Genomic DNA, 24521 nt, shown 5'->3' with positions numbered 1-24521 from the left:
TACCTTCACATCTCTGTAAAACTTATCTAGACATGAAATAAAGCTTTAGCAGCTGAAAGATGTAAGACGAGCTTTTAAGCACATGTGTTTATTCGCATTTAAACTGAATTTGTTTAACAGAATAAAATTACAGAAAAGATGTTCCTTAAAAACAAAAACAGTCACAGGTAGTTAATGAGTAAACTTTCAAGTTTCGTCTTTGTGTAAAACATTGTTTTGGAAACTTTGATGTCAAATTGATGTACATTTATTCAAATATAGAACAAAGTCAAAATAAATAAAAGCATGTCAAAAAAAGCACTTCACATTCAAATGGGCTACAGTAATTGACTGTAACACGTTTTTATTATTGGTGAAACGTGCACAAATATTCCAATTTTTTAAAATATTTTCTAAAAGATTGGTATATTTGGTAAGAATGTCACATATTTGAAGCAGCAGGTATAGAAGCAATTTTAAAGAAGTGGAAACAAAACAGTCAAATGGGCAGGTAGTTAGTGCAGCAGAAATGCACTGTAATAACAGTTATCTTATTTAGTGACAAGGACAAAAAAAAAAGAAAAAAAAAGACTGACATAAATGCTGTAAGCCATTTTTCATACATGAACTCTGCATGTTGCTTTAAGTTGCAAAATGCTGATGCAGTACATAAGAGAGCCTGTTTCAGATGTGTTCTCATTATGGGAAAAGCTTTGTGCAAGTAAGGAGAGGGTGCTGTCTGGATAAAGCATGCAGGAGTTGCTATACACCACTACCACTTGCGCAATTCTCACATCAGTGCGATAGGACACAAAGTAAACTTTCTGCTTTGAATGTCCAAAACAGATCAGCGCTCCAGTTCATGTGTAAAAACAGCTTTACACTTTCTAATAGTTAAACTGACAGTATTTTTTTCTACAGTGATGAAAATTTATGCAAACTGTATATTTTTAAAAAAAAGTCCTTACATAATAATTTGCTAAATGTAGGCAAGTTTGTAATGTAACAGTTAAAGAATAACTGGTGTGGAATATTTTTAAATTGTTTAAGGAAAAGGTTATGAAGCATGGAGTGATTAGGTAATAAGGGTCTCAGTTATTCCCTCACTGAATAGTCAGAATCAGCCCTTTACGATGAAAACTATGCACCCTATGAACATCACAAGGGTGAGGTAGATCTTTTACACAAATGCATCCCATGATAAAAGTGTCTAATAATGGTCCAAGGAAGTGAAGTGCATCTAACAAGTGTTTATATGAAAGAAAACCAGTTGTGAATCAACTGTGGCCCCCAAAATGATGACAACATTTCACAATAAGGGTATTCATGAGTAAAATAGAATGCCTGAGGTGCAGAGGCTCTTTTTTGTCATTTCAGCTTAAGCAGACAGGCATAGTTCCAACACAATGTAGGGGGCAAGCTTGAAGAATGATAACGACAAACAAATGAGACAGTACATTTTGATTAACAAGCTGGATCTCAGCTGAAGAGCTTCTTTTGCTTGAAGTAGGCATCAAAACGACACTGGGCGTAGTCCTGCAAGACAATGTGGTTTATTACAAAAAATATAAATGTGTGACTTGCGCTACACTAAAAGAGAATAATAACAACAGTAATAAGAATCAAACACTCCTTACCATGTATCCAAACTCAATCTTGGATATCTTAGCTTGTATGATGGACCAGACCCCCCAGAGGAAGTGTGATGCTAATGCATATCTACAATTTAAAAAAACAAACAAACAGAAAATCCAGTGATCTGTTGATCTGCTGTAACTTGTTCTAATTGATCGTCAGCACTGCTGTAAAATCTATTTAAGGCTGTTTTACCTGTTTGCTTCAATTATTAAATCTTCTTCAATTTGTGTCTGGTCCACAGCAACGTTAGTGTCTTTGTGCTGTTCTGCCAAATAACTTCTAATAAAAAGAAGCTGAAATTTTAAAAAAAGTTACAAGTTAGTGAGTGTGGCTAAACTTCCAGCTGTTTCTGATTTAACTGATTTGATTTGACTGCATGTGCAGCATTTGATCTCGCTATTAAACATAAAAATGTATGAAGTTTCACCATTAGATGGCACTGCATAACCAGTCTATCCCATCAAGGGAGATGACTTCAAAGTTTTGGTTTGAACATCAGCCCAGTTTTATTTTTCCAAGGAAAGATTAGTAGAAAATTTTCTAACTAGCTTTATATCAAAACAATAAATAAGGAATCAGATCCTAAATGTACTGAAGAGAAAGAAAAACAAATATAGTGAAGCTGTGCGAGTATTAAATCAAGACAAAACACAGCACAATATTTGTGTCATTAATTGAATGCATCTATTAAAAGTGAATCCAGGACTTACTGTCAAAAATCAACCAGTGTGCGTATACATATCTCCAAGTAAATGTTTCAAATCCAAGTTTTCTGCACGGTTTTCCTTGACAGTACATCAACTTACCTTCTATATTATTACAACTTCTATATTCATAATTACAATGCAGCATGTCAGGAGTAACTAATTTAAGCAGTGTTAAAAATGCAGCTCAATTTGAATACTCTTTATTTGGCGCTAGTGTTTTTTCGGACTGACCTGCTGCTCTCTGGTTGGATAGTTCTCTGGTGTGGCTTTGTAGAAAGGCCACTCATTGTAGGTGTAGTCGTACATCCACTCACAGAAATGGTTGCCAAAGTCAAAACCCCTACAAAAAGGAACACATTGTGTTATTTACCTTCACGTACAGGTGGCACAATTATTTGATTGCTAAATCAAGACAACATTCCCCTTACACATTACCTGTAGTTGTAACTGCTGTATTCAAAGTCTATGAGCATGAGTTTTTCCGCTGAGGAATGCTTTCCGTCTTCCAGCATGAGGATGTTGCCTGCAGCAACAAAACAAGAAGTGAGGCTTTAGCTTAACAAAATGAAGTAGTAGCATTTACTACCAGACTGGTCTTCCAATATTACATTTCTTTTGACATTATAAAAAACTTTAATGTGAAATAACTTATAGTTTGAATCATAATTAAATGATAAATCTTCATTGTATAATGCAAAAAAAAAAAAAAAAAGAATCCAAATGTCCTTTTTGCCCTTAATTCTAATACTGAAAACATTAAAGCATACATTGATAATTTACAGTAAATTGTGCCTTTAGCATCTTGGCACAAGCTTTTTTTTGTTGGCTTTGCAAAGACTGTCCTAAAGAGATGAACTGAAATTTTCACAGTTTGGTGAAGAAGAACTCAACTGGTCTGCACAGAGTGCCGATGTCACACCTTTAAGATGACATGGAACAGTTTTTGTGAAGCAAGTTTATCAGCTGTCAGCTTATGTGCATCAAACCCTGAAAATGCTTTTATAGCTGCAGAGCTATGACTATAGCTGAACATGAGCTGTCCCTATTAAAAACTACAACCCAGCTTGCTCTTGACTTATATAATGCACAGCTTTCGTAAGAATTGTGACAGTGAAACCAGAGGGTGGGATCTATCGGACCACACCAGAGGCGTAATGATAGGCGGAGCTATGACTGGATGGATGGATGGAAGATTTTACCTTCTTGGACGTCATTGTGGCAAAACACCACTGGTGAGGGAGTTGCTGCGAGCAAAGCACTGTTGTGGAGACATGGGGCAAGAAAAACCAAGTAGGTGATGAAAGAAAAAGAGAGAAACTTGAACACACAAATCTTAGTGATGGATATGCAGCTAGTGCATTTTATGCAATATAACACTACAATTTAGAACTTCCATGAGAAAAGTGTAGACATCCTAATCTACCAGAATTAAACTTAAGCAATAGCACACAATAAGTGAATAAACTGTGTCAATATTGCACTGTAAGATAAACTGAACTAATCAACAGTTATTACAGGTCCACTCTTATTTGTTGACAGCATGGATAGAGCACTGTACAAAAGTCAGGGGTTACTAATACTACGATTTAGCACAATTATTTCTGCTATTCAGCCAGGATATGTAAAGATATTAAATGTGATAAACACTAAGCCATTCAAACCAAGTAAAAATTTACAAATCAATACTCTTGTACAAAAGCGAAAACTCCAAAATAACGTCAGTGACAACAGCAGTCGATTATATAACTGACACTTTGATCACTAGTAATTCCTGACCATAGAGAGAAGGCCAAACTGCCTAGAACAAGCTAAGATAACAGTACCCTGTAGTCACATACGCAACATGCTGTGACAGATACGCTTTCAACTCAGATAAATCTGAAGGCTCAAGTTCCTTGCAGCAGACAGCAACTACATATGTGAAACCAGTACATATAAACAAGACAATAAACACTGGTCTGATTCTCTAGCTGTTCTAAGGTCAGACTACCCAGACAACTCAGCAAGTGAACTTGTGGAAGCACTGGGACAAAGGTCACCTATCAGATGGAAGAATGAATTCCAAAGATTACATTTATGTAAGTAACGTAAGCAGAGCTACAATCCTTCCAGCTTTGAATAATGCAGCAAACCTTTTCACATAAAGACTCATTTTAGTGTAGGGCTGTGCGATATGACCAAAATCTCATATCCCGATATAAGAATTCTATCGTTCCGATAACGATATAAATCACAAAAATGTAACATTTTCTGTAAATTCTGTGAATCTCGGGCAGCTCGACTTGCAGGAAGTGTTTCCAGCTGCGCATGTAGCTGGAGTCGAGTGTTTTAACCGATGCATGAAACTATACATTTTTAGACATAAGTTGTAACGGCCGCCGTTTTCTTTGTGAGTATTTATTACACGGCGTGCTGCGGGGAAAAGCCTGTTCTAACGTTTGAGTCTAAGGTTTATTTTTTCGCACCTGACGGCTCTTTTTTACTTCTCATCTGTAAACACTCTGCATCTTTCACGTGATTCAGGGTTTTTTTTAAAAGTCTCAACAGGATCTTGAGCTTTATTGTGAAAGGTTTATGTGGAAAATAAACAAGTGGACACACGATGCTGTTACCTTCGTTGTTGCTAACGACAACGCATGAAAACAGGCGCTTGTCTGTCCGTAGTGTGGTTATATTAAATATAAGAGAAAGAGAGAACTTTAAGAAATTAATATAGCCACTACAGTGACCATCAAAACGATGAAAAAATATTGCCGTAAAGAGTTTATTTTGCGACACCACGAAACAAACAATAGCGTAAAATGAAAAGATAGACGTTTTTATATCATCATCCGATATATATCGTTATATCGAACAGCCCTATTTTAGTGGTAACCTTACTTGTCTGGTGGTGAGGATACATGACAGTTTTCTAAATGTCTCTAACAACACTGACAATCATTGATTTATACAATCACCTAAAACTTTATTGATTTAACAAAACTCATTTTCAAAGTCTTGATGTTGGCATGGTTACCTTATGGCCTCACCAGCAAACAGAAAGTCAGCACAAACTGTTTAGCTGCTAAATCTCTCTCCAATGCGTGACTCATACCCACTTTGTGAAGTTTTTGTTTGCGTTCCTGTATGAAAATTCGAGCATGTAATATGAGACGGCTCTGATAAGAGATCTAGCAGTTGGCTAGAGCAATGCAAATTACATCATTGTTCACATAAACATATTAAAGCAGGAGCTTTGTACTGTTTGTACTCTCTTCCTGACACTAGTGTGAGAGTCAGGAGGGGACTCACTGATTTGTCTTCTTCTCAATCTAAAGCTTTGTTTAAACTGTGTCCAAAAAGACAGTATACAGAATCTAGAGCCTGCGTTCCAACTCACCGGAGGCTTCTCAGTTCAGCAGGAAGGTCCAGTTTCATCAGCTTGTTGTACTTCTTCACATGTGCCTCACGAACAAAACTAATATTCATCACTTGTTCCATGTATCTAAAAACACCACAGACAGAGTATCTTTAACTGTGACTAAGTTACAGTTTGAGCAGTAGAGAGATAACATTCACATGTACTTACTTATCGATGGTCCCAAACAGCCACTTAGGCTTTTTGTTAAAGGGCATAACCATGTTATGGAAACGGGCCAGCTTCGTGGCAATCTCAGCGGAGATGGCTGGGTCCGAAAGCTGACTGGTGCGCATGCGAGTATTCTTGGAAAACAGAAACACAGCAAAATCTCTTATCACATGGTTTAAAAGACAAACAAAACAAACTGATGGGAATGACTCCAGCAGAAAGCAGCATAAACTCACTGTGTGTATGAATATACTGTGTGTAAACACTGGGGTACATCATACCGGAAGGTACTGTTCCAAGCGTCCCTGGGGGAAGATGCCATAAAGTTTTGGGCCTAAAGCTCGTTCAGCCAGGATGGCAAACATCACACTCTCTAGTACCAAAGAGTCCACTCCCTATACCACAGAGACACATGTGATGGAAGACACACTTACATGAGAATTAATGGCATTTATAGCATATACTGACATCAATAAAGGGGTGCAATCTTCTCTTTAAAATACCCGAATGATACTCTCAGCCACAGACATTAGATGCAACTTCTTGACATACGCGACAGACTAACCTGTAAGATGGCACCATAAACCCTGAGGAGCACCTGGCGAGGTTCGTCTTCCACACATTGCACGTGGTCGGGCAAACTACACAGGTACAGCAGATTACTCAGTCCACCGCTGCAAACAAAAACAACAGTGTTATAACAGCTAGGCCAAGCTAGAAATATCTCTCTCTAATCGAGATTGGAAACCATAAAAAATGTAAGCCAAAAGACAAGGCCACTCAAAGATACTCTTAAGGGTAAATCGATGATTGTTGGGTGCAAATTTACGATGAAATCACTGTATGACTCGTTTTAAGTAGGCGTCTTTTTATTATATCTTAAGCCTTAAAAACAGTAAACAGCACAAGCTTCTTTAGATCAGCCAGAGAGACTCCCTACTGTAGTTGGTTGGTGTTGGCACATGACCCTTCAAATTTGGACTGTTTCAGTCAGTGTAAACCTCTCACACTGAGAATAGTCTTAATTTTTAAATAAAATCACATGAAAAGATGACCCAGGTTCATTTTCCTTTTGTTTCTTCTTCACTCACGATGAGCTTACACACCACTCCACATAGTTAAGTTACTGTGTCTAAAGTCCCATCTTTACCACCAACGGGTCGCAGCAAATGGCTGCTGGAGGTTTCTTCCTCTTAAAAGGGAGGTTTTCCTTCCCACTGTTGCCAAGTGCTTGCTCAAAGGGGATCGTTCTGATTATTGGGGTTTCTTCAGTATTATTGTAGTGTCTTGACCTTACAATATAAAGCACCTTGAGCCTGTATAAAAAAAAACTGAAGTGAATTACAGTAATGTTGATAATTTGGAGGTCAAGACTGTTGGATGAACGTAGAAAACACTGGGTATGCTATCATTTTGAACCTGCAAACCAGTGTGGGAGGAAAACAAACAAACAAATGTCAGCTCAGAATAAGCCCACAGCTGACCTGCCACTTTTCCAACACTCACAGCGTCATAAGTTGTCTGACAGCGAGATAAGTAAACACTAAGGAGAGGTGGGTGTCCCTGCAGCTGACCCAACGTAGCAGAAACCATCAAGGATCTTGGATCTTATCGTCGCTTTACTTGAAACCATGAACACAAACATACTGGTTCCTACAGATTAGTATGTTTTAAAAAACGACTAATAATAATACCCTATCATTTAAATGAAGACATTATTGTGTTTTATTATCCACCGTACTGCTATAACTTTTAAGAATTTTACCTTACAATGCTGATTTGAAAATCAGCATCTTCAATGGTCTTCCACGACCCCGACAGAAAGTCTCGGCACCAATTTATGGCCTTATCCCTGGTGTCCCGGTCGACCTCTTCGCTTCTCCCATCCCGGAAGGACTCTGCCTCCGAGTCGTCATCACAGTTGGCCCCTAATAGCGGACTATGAGTCCTTAGGTGTCTCTGGTTTAGAACAAGCGTGCTCTCCACTTGCTTCTTCACAACCGGAGTATCTGTTTCTTCTGTAGTGACTGTGGCAATGCTGGTGCTGTAATTCTCCGGCCCTGAACTATTTTCTTTGCCTAAACCCGCTTCGCCGCAACTGCTTGCTACACTTCGGCTGGGCTGCATGTTGAAGGAATAGCAGGGTGAAATGTCGGTCTGAGGCGACAGGAGGGGCTCGCTGACACACGCAGTCCGCCTGTAAAGCTGCTTAACCGGAAGAGCCGACCATAACTGGATATTATGAACCGCATGGGAGGCGGCTGACAGCGTAACCGTAATATATTCAGATTGCTGTAAACTCATTACGCAGACAACGTACCAGTGGATTGATGAGCCGAGATGAAGAATTCGACGTCCAATCAAAATTCGAGAGCGAGTTCACACACAAATCTCATTGGTCGTTGCTGGCAGTAGCTTCCTACGTCACGTTCGCTGAAGGTTTCTGGGAAATGAAGTTTTTATTTGTAATTGACTGTGGCGCATATCTTTGAATTCATTGAGTGCAATGAATAATATGATTTCAGAGTGTATTCGCTGATATTATTTGGCAGGAATGTGGGAGAAAAAGGTCTAGTTACTCTTTGCTTGCGTCTTATTCAACATAAAACTGAGTTTTAAAACTTTTTCAAGTGTGGGTTGTTTTCAATTGCCCACAGTAGTACGATGAAGCTTATTCTTTCTTGCAATCCCTTAAAATGAATATACTCTGTCTATTGTGAGCAGGTAAGTTAAAGAGCCGGTATCTAACTTTTCATTTAGTTGAAAGCAACATTTTTATTTGCAGACGCCCAAACAGAAAGGGCTATGCATTATTACTCTTACCTTATAATTAAAGTAGGAACATTTATGTTTACACTTTCTTAATTTTACTTGAAGTACTTTATATTGATTACACTAAAATGAGGAGGCTATTCTAACTAACTGACTATGCCACTGTTTATTTGTTTGTTGGATTTGAGAAAAACACATTTTAACAGAGGTGCAGTGGGAGTTTGTGTTTTCTCTTTGCCAGTGAATTAGCCAAGTGCATAGAAATGAACACTTTCAGTGTCACTGAAAATCATTCATAGAAGCCATGTAATCGTACAGCAAGCATTAGGACATCTACTAAACTGAACAACTTTTTGTTGTTCCTTTATATCCTTCACTGTTAGACTTTTCATCGCCACTTTACGGTAACATACTGGCGTCACTGTTGCCAGCGTCATACCGTGACGCCGTGTTACGGTAGCTTACTGTTCTGCAGGATGATACCGTTTTTTGCTGGTGTGGTATAATACTCTTGGACAAATTATGGTAACGCACCGTAGCCTTTTTTACGGTATCTCACTGGCGCCAGTGAGATACCGTTATGTCGTTATGTCGTAAATTACGTCAACAAAGTAACATCATACTGTGATTAAAAAATTGGTATACTACCGTTTATTCCCGGTATGTCACTGTAAGCCCACTGCAAGGTAATAAACTGCAATATATTAACCAGTAACTTACCGTCATCACGCATCATCAGTACCAAAAATATTCATCTTTGCTAGAGGATACTGTGTCCCAACAGGTGGTCATACTGTTTAACAGGTCGTAATTTTACCGTAATTTCAGTTAACAGTAACATACTGTAAGAGACTGGAGGGTTCCAAAAAAATTGGATAGATAGATAGATAGATAGATAGATAGATAGATAGATACACACACACAAATATATAATTTATGTGCTTTACACCACTTTATTTATTATCACTGATTTTTCCCTGCTGAAATACACATTTCCAAAATCAAAAACTGAAAAGAACTGGAAACATTTTCATTGAGCAAGCACTTGTTTTTACTAAACCATGTAATACATTATTTTCTCAGATGGTTGTACAAACAATAACGATATTATGTCATATCCATATCATGGCAGACAACATATGCTCAAGTGATGAGTTTTCTTAGTTATATTTTGTAGGGTCTTAAACCTACAGTGTGAAGTGCCTTGGCAATCATTTTGTTGCCACCATACAAATAAACTGAATTGTAATGAATATAATATCAAGCCCCACACTTCTGCCTTTGTCCAAAATACTGGCTCACACCACCAAATCAATGTACAAAGCCAGGTCCACAAGGACATGGATGATCGTGTGTGGTGTGAATGAACTTGACTGACCTGCACTGAACCCTGATCTTGCTTTGTGGACTGAGTTCATTGATTTGTAGGGTGAGCCAATACGTGTGACAATAAAAGTGTAAGTAGCTGAAATAATTTTTAACAAACGGGTAAAAGAAGGAAAAAATATCAAAACTGTTGCACTCAAAAAACCTATTGGACAGAGACAGCGTCTTGCAAGATGGCAAGAGAGCTTGTCTTCATTGTTGTTCGTCTTGTGTAAATGTCCAGAAAGCATGGGCCATGGATCATCTGTGGAGACACGGGTAACAACACATTGGTCACTTAAATTATACAAGAAATTCACTAAAAATGGCAAAAACAGTTACCTAATTTGAAGTTCTCCACTCAAATTAATTAATGTGAACAACCTTTCGCTTCACAGTGGTCCCAGTCTTTCTGCTTGTCCCAACCTTGGAGGTACATTTTGTTCCCTCTTCAGGGTTTATCCTTACAAAAAACCTTGCACACGCTGACTCCTGGTATTCCAGGTTCAATACATAGAATGAACCAAAGAAGACTGACATTGCATCAGCAAAGGTGTTCTCTTTGTCCAGCTCAACAATTACACGCCCCTCTGCACTCACCATCCAGCAGGTGGCAATTACAGAACTTTGAGCTAGCAAAACAGAGACTGGATACCTGTGTCCACGAAAAGCTCCTGTGCCAAACAGAAATTGTAATATGGTCTAATCAGCTCTATTTCATAAATGACTTCTTACCAAGCATAATCAGCCTTGGAGTGCCTGGCAGGTTGCTCTCTGCTTCAAGGGACATCCTGGTAGATGTTTCCTGCCAGAAAAAGGACCAAGACATTTTATGTAACAAATAAAAAAATATAACAGGACAGCAAGCAACAGCATTAAACCTAGAGCTGTATGAAAAAAGCTTACATCTGCTAAGACAAAGAGGGAGTCTTCATCTTCCTTGTAATACTTCATCATGAGAAGTATGGCTGCTGTGCCAACCTTGTTGTTGGTCAAAACTCCCTCACTTTCTATCTGCTGGATGAGTGTCCTTATACCAAGGTTCAATCTGAGCTTCTGGGTGGAGAAATAGTTAACAATCCTTCTGCCTTTGGTTATGAGGGCCTGACCTAAGCGCTCACTGATATCGATGCCTGTGAGTTTGTAAAAGTGGTTTGAAAGACCTTTCTGAGTAAACAAGAATGGCCACTGCTCCTGAATTTCAGCTACTGAAAGTGAGGGACAACTGTTGATAAGCTGCCGCTGAGAAATATATGTGAGGCACATGAAGTCATCCACATCAGGTCTCTCCAAAGCTCCAGGTCCTTCTGAATTAAAAATTGTTAACACGATGTCTTTCTTTTCCTCTAAAAAGCTGACGTTTCCCCCTCAGGAAGTTCAACTGGCTGCCAATGAATACAGCCATAGCTATCCACAAGGCATCTAACTTTTTTAGGTGAGGTTGCATTACTGTTGGGACTGCAGTCTTCCTCATTCCTGGTTCTCTTTGTTTGACGAAGTCTATGTGTTGTATTATCTCGATTAACATGTTCAACTCTAGATTTGATGCTTCTTAGTAGTGAATAATGTCCACAACCCAGTCTTTCTCCCTTTTCAGTAAAATCTGCAAATGTTTGAGGGTATCTGTTTACAATGATCTTAGCAACCTCTTCACAAGATGCACGTTTAGGTGTTTCTGCAGTTAACTTGCATGGCCTCCACAACAATTCTAACCATACTTCTGTCCTCTGGATGACCTCTGTCTCCTCTTGTGATTGCATGCGACAGTTGGAGTGGAAATCATTCCCAAGCTCCAGAGTAATGGTGTCATTCAAATTCTTTGGTCTGCCATCTAAAAAAAAGAGAGATGGTGTTAGATTCAGTGTCTACTTTTGTTACAGCTGCAAAGATGCTGAAATTCCTCTATGATGCTCTGTATAGTGCTGGTTGGCAAGAGCATTTTAGCCTGCATTTTTAAATGACATAAAGTCAACTGTCTTCTAATAGATTAACTATGTCCTGTCCTTGTATTATGGCAAATCCCCCAATTTCTTGTTGCCTTGACTGCTGAAGTGTCTACTTATGTTTTTGAGAAATATGGCTGGAAAATGATGTTCGGACACTGAAGTATTTAGAGCAACCTTCAAATGGACATAATACTTCCCCCCCATCTTTGATATGAAATCTGAGAGAGGCACAAAGAGCTGTGAAGTTTTGTGCAGCATACCCACATCCAGGAACATGAACACACCAGTGAACTTATAAAACTCCTCCTTAGTCGTCTCCCTTCTTGTTCTGTGATTCCTAGGCATATGTGAATGAAGGCAGAAAATGTTCTGAAAGTGGCAGGACAGTTCTCAGCTCCACAAGAAAACCTATAGTTACCTACATGTTTGTGGCTTTTAACATGCAAACTGAACAATATATATTTGCGTGCACTGAAGCCACAAAATTTAGAAATACACATAGTTGCAAAAAGTTCAGTGACCAATTACCTTTCCTAAATGACATATGCAATGCAAATAGTAAGAGTATTGTCAATAGGGACCAATTCCCAGTTTTTACATGATCAAAATTATTCACAAAAGGCTTCAATAAACAGAAAATGTGTGCCGACAAGAGAGCAGTGCACAAAAATGAAAAGATATTTGAGCTCGACTCTTTAATGGGTTTAACATGACTTAGTCAGCACCCCGCACCGTACAGGTAGTACAAGCACACCTGAAAACACTGACCATCTAACAGCTTTAAACATTTGGGCGCAACCTCGGTAGTTCACCGATTCACCTGTTGCAAACGTCCAAGTTTTTATCAAGTCTCATAAATCCATTGGCAACTATTACCTAACTAGTCTTTTGAGTCTCCACATTCATAGATATAGACATTTTGTCTTAGCATTTGAATGAAAATATCCTGGTAGGGTAGCTTGAAAGTCAAAACAAACAGTACTAAGAACGCATTTCTGACTTCTCTCGAATAAGTGAAAAAAAATCCAACTTTAATGTGTCCCATGTCAGTCCGTTTTAGGGAAAAAGTGTTAAGTGGTTTCATTTAATTTTGAGATACTCCCGCATGGACGAGCAATTTGGAGTCTAGCAGAGTTATCACTAATTGCATACGATCTTCAGATATAATCCAATCAACCTTGCATTTAACCCGATTGAACATCCAGTAACCTCTGACTACTTCTAAGTTGCACATGTTAACGGTCTATTCATCAATAGTTGATGGTCATGTTGTTCTCCTGCTTTGCAGCTTTGTTTGAGTCTGAATTGCGGCTTAAACGTGCAAAACTTGAGAAGCAGATCAATATTTTCTTCTTGTTGTTATTTAATGGTGGTTGGCAACCAGCGAAAGGAGCATTAACCACCTCGAGCAATATTTTCTATCCTCATTGTTGTTCTGAAAGTGAATACCCGACGTGTGTGTCATACATCACGTTGTGCGTCAGGTGAAGGTGTGGTGTCGGCTATCGCACCTGTCGCATTACAAAGCTTTAAAAACGTAACAATCGCTTTAAAAACACAACCCAACGCGCTAAACATGAACAAACATAAACACCCGTGTTACATTATCACGTATATCCAGGACATCTCTTCTGAACCAAGATGAAGTGGTGCTACAAAGGAATTATTTCTTTAGGAGAGTGCATTTAATAGCAGTCTGGCCTGCCACAAAAGGCACCGCTAAAAATACAGTTTCTGCTTGTCCCAGAATTGATCAATTTTGAGAGTGAAGTTGTAGGACTGATGCTGGTTAGTGGATGTGACACCTGAACTTGAGTAAAATGACGACCAGAGCATATTATTAGGTTAGTTCACTGTAGTTAGGCAGAGGTGTCTTAAAAAGTACCACCTTATACAAACCAAATGAAGGTCCAGTATAAGAAAGAATAAGAAGAGAAAAAAGGAACACCCTGCTAAATGAAGTCATTTTTAAACATTACTCTAAATGTAGCCATTAGTTTTTGTTGCTGGCCATACAAAAAATAAGTATACTTCAAGTATATTTCCCAAGTATACCTTACCTAGTATGTGTACTAATAATGCTTCTTGGGATTATATTGGCCCCCGTTTTAGTACATAACAGTATTCTTGAAATGAACTTTTAGATGTACTTTTTGTTCACCATAATTGTACTAGCATAATGTCATAATGTCTACAAGAGTATAATTAAATATACTCGACTCTATCACAATACTAACCTTACAGTATTAATAATGTTTCACATTGTTTGAATAAACAAATACATTTATTAATATATGAGGTTCCATTCAGTTCAAGGAATTAAATTTTAGTGTGGCTGCAACTTACTCCTTAATTTAAAAATTATGCTGTATATTGTAGTTTATATTTTATACTACTTTCACAGTGAATCGCATTTTATAGTAATACACTCTGAATGAGGATTTAAGTAATTACTCTTAGATCTACAGTAGAAAACAACAGAAATCCAGATGGTGTAATAGTATAATCTCAGTAACATCACCAATTGTTACATTTGCTGTATTTTACAGCTGTTTCCATGAGTACGGTGAGTTATCGTAAAAATAATGTAATCTCATGGAATTTTCCCACAATTACATGCAAATTACAGTACTAAACTGCTAACATCCTTTAGAGTTTTTTACTGTTGATTTTGCAGTACTAAGCTATGGAAATTACTGCAAAGGCTAACAGTGTTGTGATAAAACTTTGCAGTGCCTGATTTTATGCACTGAAAGTCAATTGACTTCATACTAAAGCGTATTTGTATTTTGCCTTTTATTCTGACATTTTATCTCCAGACAGGACCATTATAAGAGTGTTGCCTCCCAAATTTGCTGTTTTGAGGTGTACTGCTCAACTGATTAACTTTCTCTAACCCTCCTCAGTAATGCTTTACTTTTCATATCATTTTAACAGGTTTTTTTTTACAGCAATCTTTACATCAAATAGAGACATTGTTGGTGGTTGCAACAAGAGCAATAACAATATAAAACATACAAACAAAAACTTTTCATATCATTACTGTAAATGGTCAATGAATTTGTAGTGAATAGTGAACAGCCATACAGGATATGAAAAGTTTTGGAGTTATCAGATAATTTAAAAAAAAGTGAAAGTTTGCCTTTGCTGTGAAAGTATGCATGAAACTTAATGATCCACTTCCATGCACTGAAGGAGTAGTTTCAAATAAGATGTGTTTAGATGTGTTTTTGATGCTGTTATTTTAAAGAAAGTTTTCTTCACAAGACTTTATTTGACTAAGTTTGTCTTTGTTCTGAGTTACTAACATACCTTTTGTTTACAATCGATACAAGCAATATTAAAATATGAGAACTGACATACAATATGTATAATAACTTAAAACTAAGCTAAATCCCACTGAAATGTCATATGGAAAATAATTTGAGGGCTGCATAAATAATAAACCTGAGTAATGCTTTGTGAGGGAATGAAAGGATCAGGCAATGCTTTTATAACACTGAATATTTATTTGAAACACAGTCAATTCAAAGATTTCATCATTACTATGATCTGTTAGGATATTCTGTACTTCTTTGCACAAAGATAAGCTCTGGGCTGCTAACCACAGTGGTTTCTTCTCTTGTGACTTTCTTGACAGAACCAGCAATTTCTCTCCCTGTGGACATGGCAAGTGTCAGTTTCTATCAGACTTGCACTAAGTAGATCATAAAATGATGGGAAATGTACTATTTCTTTTTCAGATGAACCTTTTCAGCGGAGACCTTTTATGGTATGGCCACTGTTTAGCTTCGTTAATCATCTTACTCAAAAACAAGGGGGATCAAACTCCAGGAAACACTGTACTGATGGTGTCAGTGTACAACTTACTTTTTCTGAAGCACCTGGGTTCACAGTTATTTCCAAGAGTAGGTTGGCAAATAGCTACATCACAGTGGATGTACAGCTGGTCAAAAACAGAAAAAAAGCACATCTTTGAAAATATGTTACAACAAAAAGTAAGCATGAAATGAAAATAAAGATATTTTTCGCTTAGTATTGGGATGCTATACCTTTTCCTGTAAAGGAGGCATAATGTTTGGCTTTGTAGCTGCTGACTGGGTTGAACTACCATCGCCTACAAAATGGAACATTTTGAAAACAAAGCGGTTGTGGTGGCTTGGAAACTTGAATCCAAATGAGGGTCTGGGAAGCAGGGTTGTTAGGTAGCGGTCATCACGATAGGGGCAGCTATGTTAAAAGCAAAGTGTGTACAGTAAACATCAAAAATATAATACAAATGCCTCCAAATTAAGAGCACCACCTACTCTTACCCATCAATCAGCAAGTCCCACTGAGGAAGACTATGAAGATAGGAATCAGAGGTTGCCCAACATCTTTCAAGAGTTAAGACAAAGTTGGGATCGGTCCTCTCCATCAGGTAGACCTCAACGTAAACAGGATCCCTCAAAACCTTTCTGACAGGGTATTCGACAGCGGTGTAAAAAGAGGTGTAGACTTCCTCTTCTGTCCAAAAAATGAGAATAGTTGTAGTTGTTGACACATTCCCTACTAAAAGAGACTATCTTTGCAGATTTAGCTCTCCAAGACTAACCTTCAACACAACCCTTGGCAACACATTGTCCATTGGCCAGCTTGAGTTCCACACGCACAGGTCCAGCAGCTGCAACTGAGTTTGGCGGAGGAACCGGACCAACATCAATAACCAAAGCCTCAACTGTGGTGCCAACATATCTGCACTGGAACAACAACCTGGCACAAGAAATACAGTTTATCTTAGTCACTCATGAAGTAATTTAGCTATAAACTTTGAATAACAATTTCTTTCTCACTGAACGTTTTCGATCTTCTAGTTTCTGCCCATGCGTGGTAACATTTTTGCCTATGCTGTATCTACTTTCTGATAAAGATATTAAAATATTTACTCATTGTAGGTGTCCCTGGTAATGGATCCATGGGGTCCAGTAATCACTTGGTATACGGAAGACATCCTGTTCTCGTAAATTAGAACACCAGGCTCCTCCTACAGTATAATGACAGGATTTCAGTCTTTAACATTGCCTGTAAAAACTTAAACTTAAAACTTAAATTGTTAACTGAGATTCTAGTGCATCGGCCCAGACAGTTTCTCTAGGAAAGTTAGTCAGTGCATCGGCCCCCTCGCCAATAACTTCAAATCATCTGCTAAAAACCTTGGTATTACTTGTGATCAGCACCTGAATTTTGAAACTCAAATCTCAAAGGTTACCCAATATTGTTTCCTTCATCTCAGAAATGTTGCGAAAATCAAACCTTAAATGTCAGTGAATCCTCTTGAACTTTTAGTACACACTTTAAGTTTCTGTCAGTCCTCAGATCGTCTCCAATTAGTTCCGAATGCAGCAGCAAGGCGGCTAATGAAAATTACAGTGGTCACATATTACACCTGTCCTTGCATCCCTTCACTGGCTTTCAGTGAAATTCAGAATCCACTTTAAAATTCTGTTATTGACATATAAGGCTCTACATGTACAGGCCCCTGGTTATTTAGCTGAGTTTCTAACACCTCAATGCAGCTGGCCTCTCCGATTGTCTGACCAGGGTCTTCTAACTGTCCCTAGCTCTGATTTTAAAACCAGAGGTGTTGTAGCACCCAAACTGTGGAACAGCTTTGCTCAGTCAATGAGGTTGGCTCACTCTTTTATTTGTTTTAAGCAACTACTGAAAATAAAATAACAGTTTGCAGCTTTTATGTGAACTGTGCAGTAAACTCTGTGTTTTGAAAAGTGCTATATAAATAAGTTTTTCATGATTACTATTAGTAGTAGGAGGAGGAGTATTAAAAGTATCATTATTATTAATTCAGTTACAACACTTACTTTTACAACTGTACCACAGGCAGTGACAGGGAACTCATAGATGGCAAAAGCTGAAGTGCTGCCAACTGGATTGCAGCTGTGACCATTCTCATAGAAAAAAATTGTCTCCAAGTCAGTGTTGGGCAGAGTTGCATCTCTGGCCACCACCACGATGAACAGGCCTTCCTTGGTGCACTGAAGTGTCACTGAGGCAACAATAATAATAAAGTACAACAAAAAGAAAGACAAATGCAAATGCTTTTACCCTTTCACCATAATGTATCAGTGGTGTAGTTTATCTATAAAGCAGAACTTCTTACCAGATTTGCCATATTAGCACATGAGTCCATCAAAACAACAGTTTATAGCGTCACATTCAGAAGCAGAGATTTCATTAGTGCCACACGGTATCCTGTAGTTTTCCGCAACTTCACAAGTGTGAAATGACTCTAAAGGCTTTTGAGGGTTCAGAGGTCTTTTGGGCTGCTGAGGCTGCTGAGGGTATTCAGGGTTATTGATTTGCTTCTGCCCCTGTGGAGATGGTGGGTATCTAGGATTCTGAGGGTTCTGAGACCCTTGCCCATAATTTTGGGCATTCGATCTATAGCCCAGCAGGGCAAATAATAAAAGACGACAACAAGTCAGCTTTAGTACCATTACGTCACATAAAAGAACAGCAAATTCTGTGAAATGTATCCTGCAAATATGTTGACTTTTATAAGGTATGGTTAATGATGGCCTGTTAGGATCTCACATCTGAACAGTTTCATAACAAGAACCTTCACAGGGTCTGTCTGACCAACACTGTGCCTTCACAGTGTAAACAAAAACTTTTATTTATCTTTCATTTTGACATCGTTGCAAATCGTTGCAACAGGATGAAGTGTTCTTTGTCTGTGATTTTAAAAAAAAAAGAAGGTATAATTAGACGTAAGCAGGTCATCTGTGGACAGAAGGCAAGAGCTTTCAGTATTATGTATTTTGGCTGCATGAGCTATTCAGTCATTTTATTTGTGACAGGTTAAAATGTTAGTTTTAAAACTCCTGAGAGTCATTTTGTAAATCTATACTGTGCATGCATCTCAAACAAAATATACAGTTTCCTCCTCTTCGGTAACCTCTTCGGAGTCAAAGTCTTGTTTAGGATGAATTTTTATTTATTTAAGTCACTCCTCATAAAAATAAACGGTTTATTTTACGTGATAACCCAATAAAATCATGAATTTGTAATAATGTAATAGCATCTAGAGAGGTAATTCTGAGTAAATTAAAAAGTGATATAAACAAATTAAACCAGAGAAGAAGTATTGTGCAAATTGTACAGCTACTATTGTTTATCTGATGCACAAAAAAAACTTGTGTCTCCACAATTAAACTTTTTGTCACTGTTGTCTATATACCTGCACCCATTACTCACATGAAAACAGACTCTTTTTTTTTTTAAATGTTCTTTTATATAATTTTTTCTTCTCTTGCAAAACTGTGTACTGCAAAGCTCTGAGTGAATGTCTTTATAGTTTTGGCCAAAGTGATAGCAAAAGTCTATGAATCTCTCTGGTGGGTGTGTCACTCCTATCACTATGGCTGTTTAGCAGCTGGTGGTGGACTTCAGAAGGGGTCAGCACAGAGACTACAAGCCCATTATCATCAATGGAGCTCCAGTGGAGAGGGTGCAGTCCTTCAAGTATCTTGGTGTTCACATCTCCTCAGACCCGACATGGGCTGCCCACATTCAGGTCCAGACCAAAAAGGCTAGGCAGCGCCTGTATCACCTACGACAACTGAGGAAGTTCAGGGTCTCTCCAAAGATCCTCAGGATTTTCTATACAGGCGCTGTGGAGAGCATCCTCACACAGAACATGACATCGTGGTTTGGGAACAGCTGTGTGAAGGACCAAAAAGATCTCCAGAGAGTGATCCGTACAGCAAAACGCTGCTGCAGGATTGCTCTCCCCCCGCTTCAGGACACCTACACCAGGAGATGCCGGACTACAGCAGCGCAGATACTGAAGGACCCGTCCCATCCTGGCAACAAACTGTTCCAACTTCTGCAATCTGGTCGAAGGTTCCGCATCTTCCGGGCAAGGATAGAGAGACTCAAGAGGAGCTTCTATCCCCAAGCCATCCGTGCCCTAAACACACACACCCGCCCTCTCACATCATCTATAATTGACTGAGACAGGACTCTCTTCCAGACACTCTAAACCAAGGCACAATGTACATTTCAATTCCTTTAATTTTAAATATGTTTATATTGTCTATCCTGTAAAATAGTCAGATGTCTATTCATATTAATGTACAAAATTCACCTGCTTGCTGCTACTACTGCACATTCACCCAATGTATATACTATATATATATATATATATATATATATATATATATATATATATATATATATATATATATATAATGTTCCTCCTCTACCCCCCCCTCCCCCCCACAATTTTTGCACATGTCGAGGAGCGTGTCAGGCTACATTTCACTGTGTGTTATACTTGTATAACTATGCATGTGACAAATAAAGAACCTTGAACCTTGAACCTTGAACCAGATCTCAGTACTGACTTGAAAGTGCATGGACTGCATGGCAAAAATCCTTCTTCAATTTTTTTTCTCCAATGTCCCTTACTGGGATCCATACTTTCACATGTTCTTTAAAGGAAACTGGATTTAAATACAATAACAACAACAACTCCCACCCACCTGCCCACTGTTACTGTTATTAAAAAATATATAAAGGCCTTTTGATTTTAGACTTCCCTTGTGTTAGAATGGCTCAATAACATTTTCTTTCTCATATCTCATATATCTTCTTTTATTTTGTGGTTGGTGGTTAATCTGTTATGAATTAGAGCCATATTGATCTGCAGACCTTTACATAAGGTGCTTTGGCAAAATATTGATTTTGATCTACTATGTTAAGGGCACCTAAACCAGGGTCAACATAACCTTTTGTGTCCTGTTTTTCTGCTGCATCTTTGTCACCTGTTTGAATATCTTTTCTCACTTGTTTGAAGAAACCATGATTGAAGAAGATTTGCCTGTGTGCTCCACAGTCACATTTTATGACTAAGAAACTGAAGAATCTGAATCCAGATGTATAAAAAAGTTGCTAGTTAGCAAGTGCAGTCATTTCAGTAGCTAAAATTGATGTTCATCAACCCTGAGGCCAGCTGAAGGGGAGGGAATGTAGTGGAAGTAAACAAGTTCACTGTGTTATAAAAGCAGATGGGCATTTCCAGCTCCCTTACAGCACCCAGTGAACTACCGTGGGCACCATGCTACTGAAGTGTGCCACTGTTTGCCTTGTGGCACTGGCCTTGCTTGGACTCTGTGATGCTCAGGGTGGTTTTGTGCCTGGGGTGTGGGCTCCAGACCACCAACAACAAAAACAAATATTTGAAAAACCACTCACATGGAAATACCCTGAAGATCCTAAGCCCAAGCCTAAGCCTGATGTGCCGTTCCAGCTGAGATATCCTGTTTCTGCTGCATCTGTTGCTGTTGAATGCAGGGAGGACATTGTTCGTGTGGAAGTCAAAAAGGATTTCTTTGGAGTTGGCCAGCTGATAAATTCGGCTGACCTTACCCTGGGTTCATGCGCTGTTGTCGGAGAGGATACGCCAGCTCAAGTGCTGATTTATCAAGCTCAGCTGCAGAATTGTGGGAGCACATTAAAAGTATGAAGAATAAATATTACATTATTTTGAAATTTAATTCAAGAGCTGGAAAACAGGTTTATGTATAATTTGACTTGTTTTGTATATATATTTTTGCTAGATGACTGGAGATTCCTTCATCTACACCTTCACACTGAACTACAACCCCCAGCCTGTGGGTGATTCTCCTGTGATTAGGACCGACAAAGCAGCTGTAATTGTTGAATGTCACTACCAAAGGTACGTAAACATTGGGAAGATTTGTTAAGATAAAGACATCAAAACAATAGAATTATATTAGTATTTAATGTGCTCTATAGTACGACCTAAATATTTTTAGTAATCTAGAATTTACCAAATGTAATCTGGATATTTCAGTGATATATTATTCTTGCTTTAGTTTTTTGCATTCTCGTAAAACATGTCCTGTCACTTAGAAAGCACAATGTAAGCAGTCTCGCTCTTGAACCCCTCTGGGTCCCATTATCTGTGGCTAAGATGGCACAAGAGTTTCTGTACTTCACCCTGACACTCATGACTGGTGCGTTTAAGATCAGTTTCTCAGTGTGTTTTATATTGTATGCGACCTTGATTCAAAATACATACTTGTTTGAATTATAGAATTGTCATGTCTTGTTTCACAGATGACTGGAAAAATGAGAGGCCAAGCAACCAGTATTTCCTGGGTGACGAGATTAATTTTGAGGTCTCTGTCATGCAGTACCACCATGTGCAGCTCCGTGTTTATGTGGACAAATGTGTAGCTACCCTTTCAGCTGATGCATCTTCTAGCCCCAGATATGCATTCATAGAGCAAGGGTAATGTAGTTTGATGAGATTGTTGAAGTTGTTTTGTATATTAAGACCTGATTATCACAGATGCCTATGCTACTGGTTACTATGGTCATTTCACATTGTTTTCTTGTGTGCAGGTGTATGATTGATGGTAGGCTCACTGGATCTGTTTCGAGGTTCCTGGATCGCACTGCAGAGAACAAGCTTCAGTTCCAGCTTGAATCCTTCAAGTTCCAGAATGCTAACAGTGGAAAAGTATGCAATTCCAAATTTGAGTTACTAAGTGCATTGTGTTATATTTTCAACAACATTACTAATGTAGAACTATTACATAGAATAATAACATAAATTCTCTCCTGTTCTTAGCTGTACATTACCTGCAACTTGAGAGCAACATCTGTTGCCCAAGTCATTGACAGTAACCACAGAGCTTGTTCCTACATCCGTGGGTGAGTCTACCTTTGTACACATGTATCAATGATCATTAGACCAGAACTGATGTGGCGATACTGCTTACATTTCCATTTCTCCCAAGGTGGAAAGAAGCTGCTGGATATGATGGTGCTTGTGGCTCCTGTGAGTCTTTAACAGGTGGGCAAACTAGTATTGGAATTATTAGTGGCACTACTGGAGGTGGACTTGGTAATACAGGCACGGGAAATACAGGAACAGGGACTACAGGCACTGGAACTGGAAATATTGGTGGCGGAACCACGGGTTCTACAAGCCCAATTAAACAGGTCCCTTGGTTTAGGGGGACACGGGACGTGTCTCAGCAGGAAGGTATGTGTTTTAAAAAAATATAAGTATTGCAACATTTTAGTAGAGGGAAAGTTTCATTTCAGTTGGTCCTACAAAAAGATAATTGTTTTATGCTTTCTATTTTTTAAGTAAAAAAAAAAAACCCACAATGATGCATACTGAAACAATTCTTCTTTCTTTTCTCAGTTTTGGAATGGGAAGGAGAAGTCACCTTGGGTCCCATCTCCATTGAAGAGAAGAAGATAGCTTAAAACAATTTCCTGCTATAAACACGGCCATTAAAATGAACTTCATCTGTGGTTCATGCCTGAACATATGTTAATTTCATTCTTCTTATTCATAGCTCACAACAATATAATAAGACATTGAGGAATGAAAAGGTCCTTCACTGAAACGTAACTCCTTTTACATGCCCCCTCTCTGTAATTACAAATGTTTTATATAGAGCTTGTGTATCCATGAATTGGAACTATTCACATGTAATGGAAATAAAAACGCAACTGTTTGAATTTATTGTGTAATTCACTCAGAACTTTCTTAAGCTTTGCATTGGATCTATTGTAAATTGAAACAAAAAAAATAAAATCTAGAAATTAAGAAACATTGAATAGATATAATAACAAATATAATGAGTTAAAAGAGCAATCAGGGGTTGAGCAAAAATGACTCAATAGCACATGTTAGACAATATAGTCACCTGTCTTGTTGTATTTCTGTCAATATGCATGCTTTTAGGGTAAAACAAACAAACAAAAAGGTAAAACAAATCAATATCAATATCATATCACTCAGAAATCATAAGTGGATGAAGGAAGAAGCCATTCACAATCAGCCCCAGGCCATATCCTCATAGTGCCTCCTGATTGGTGCCCTCAGCCTGTCATCACAGACAGCACCCAGAACTCAAACACAACCAGCAAAAACATACAAGTAGCACAGAGTAATAGAAACATGTTTGCTAAATATGAGAAATATACACCTAACAGTGAAAGAAGAAGAAGCCACTTAAAGAGGCCTAACTCTCATCTTCTCAGATGCCCTCTCAGTCAGTCAGCATCTACACCTCAAAGAGCAAAAACACAGGAAATCCGGGCTCTAATCATGGCTCTTATTGTGCTTCCAGGTAATCCCTGTTTTCATTCAGCAATGAGCTTTTGCTGTCACCGTGTGGTATAAATGCTAAACTTCAGTTTACCGAGAGAGAGTTTCAGCACCACATGCAGTGAACAGCTACGCGGGAGGTCTGATCATAAAGCAGTATAGCCAAACACTTCAAAGTGTGGTTTTATGGAAGTTCACTGAAACACAAACCTATGTTCTCTGTTTTATTAAACTCATTTTTATTTGGGTCACGATGGAAATCCGGTAAGTTATGGACCCGAAATTAAAATTCATATAATTACATTTAATGTGTTTACCCACACTGCAGAGGCACCAAATGACTATTTCTGGGAGACGTTACAGTATATAGGCCTTGTAAACCTTGCAAT

At 38.4% G+C, this 24521-nt stretch overlaps 3 protein-coding genes and 1 pseudogene across 4 annotated transcripts; 1 reads left to right on the top strand and 3 right to left on the bottom strand.

Moving 5' to 3' along the window:
* Nucleotides 1-72: 72 nt before the first annotated feature.
* On the bottom strand, nt 73-8219 carry chkb (choline kinase beta). The gene is given in 12 exon segments (XM_026176182.2): nt 73-1515; nt 1617-1698; nt 1810-1910; nt 2556-2664; nt 2760-2847; nt 3524-3582; nt 5704-5808; nt 5893-6026; nt 6174-6287; nt 6458-6566; nt 7658-8024; nt 8027-8219. Coding segments are annotated over 12 exon segments (1443 nt in total). The 5' UTR covers nt 8145-8219; the 3' UTR covers nt 73-1458.
* Nucleotides 8220-10450: 2231 nt separating this feature from the next.
* Nucleotides 10451-11745, bottom strand: LOC113027479 (uncharacterized; annotated as a pseudogene). Its single transcript, XR_013909890.1, has 2 exons — nt 10936-11745; nt 10451-10834 (listed from the first exon to the last, which is right to left on the bottom strand). The product of XR_013909890.1 is annotated as an uncharacterized LOC113027479 (transcript).
* A 3735-nt stretch (nt 11746-15480) lies between these two features.
* LOC113024967 (zona pellucida sperm-binding protein 4-like) lies at nt 15481-18154 on the bottom strand. Its single transcript, XM_080304783.1, is given in 8 exon segments — nt 15481-15633; nt 15846-15921; nt 16028-16205; nt 16289-16481; nt 16570-16727; nt 16901-16998; nt 17834-18018; nt 18133-18154. Coding segments are annotated over 8 exon segments (1023 nt in total). The 3' UTR covers nt 15481-15520.
* A 2896-nt stretch (nt 18155-21050) lies between these two features.
* LOC113026907 (zona pellucida sperm-binding protein 3-like) lies at nt 21051-23548 on the top strand. The gene is made up of 8 exons (XM_026176180.2): nt 21051-21495; nt 21596-21714; nt 21912-22015; nt 22119-22293; nt 22407-22524; nt 22636-22718; nt 22805-23052; nt 23218-23548. The coding sequence occupies exons 1-8, from the start codon at nt 21094-21096 to the stop codon at nt 23280-23282; spliced, it is 1314 nt and encodes a 437-aa protein (XP_026031965.1). The 5' UTR covers nt 21051-21093; the 3' UTR covers nt 23283-23548.
* Nucleotides 23549-24521: the final 973 nt, after the last annotated feature.

This window comes from Astatotilapia calliptera, chromosome 7 (assembly GCF_964374335.1).
Source record: "Astatotilapia calliptera chromosome 7, fAstCal68.1, whole genome shotgun sequence".
In the NCBI taxonomy this organism is placed as follows: Eukaryota; Metazoa; Chordata; class Actinopteri; order Cichliformes; family Cichlidae; genus Astatotilapia; species Astatotilapia calliptera.
Note: the sequence above shows the minus strand (reverse complement) of the source record. Positions and strands in the feature narration are given on the sequence as shown.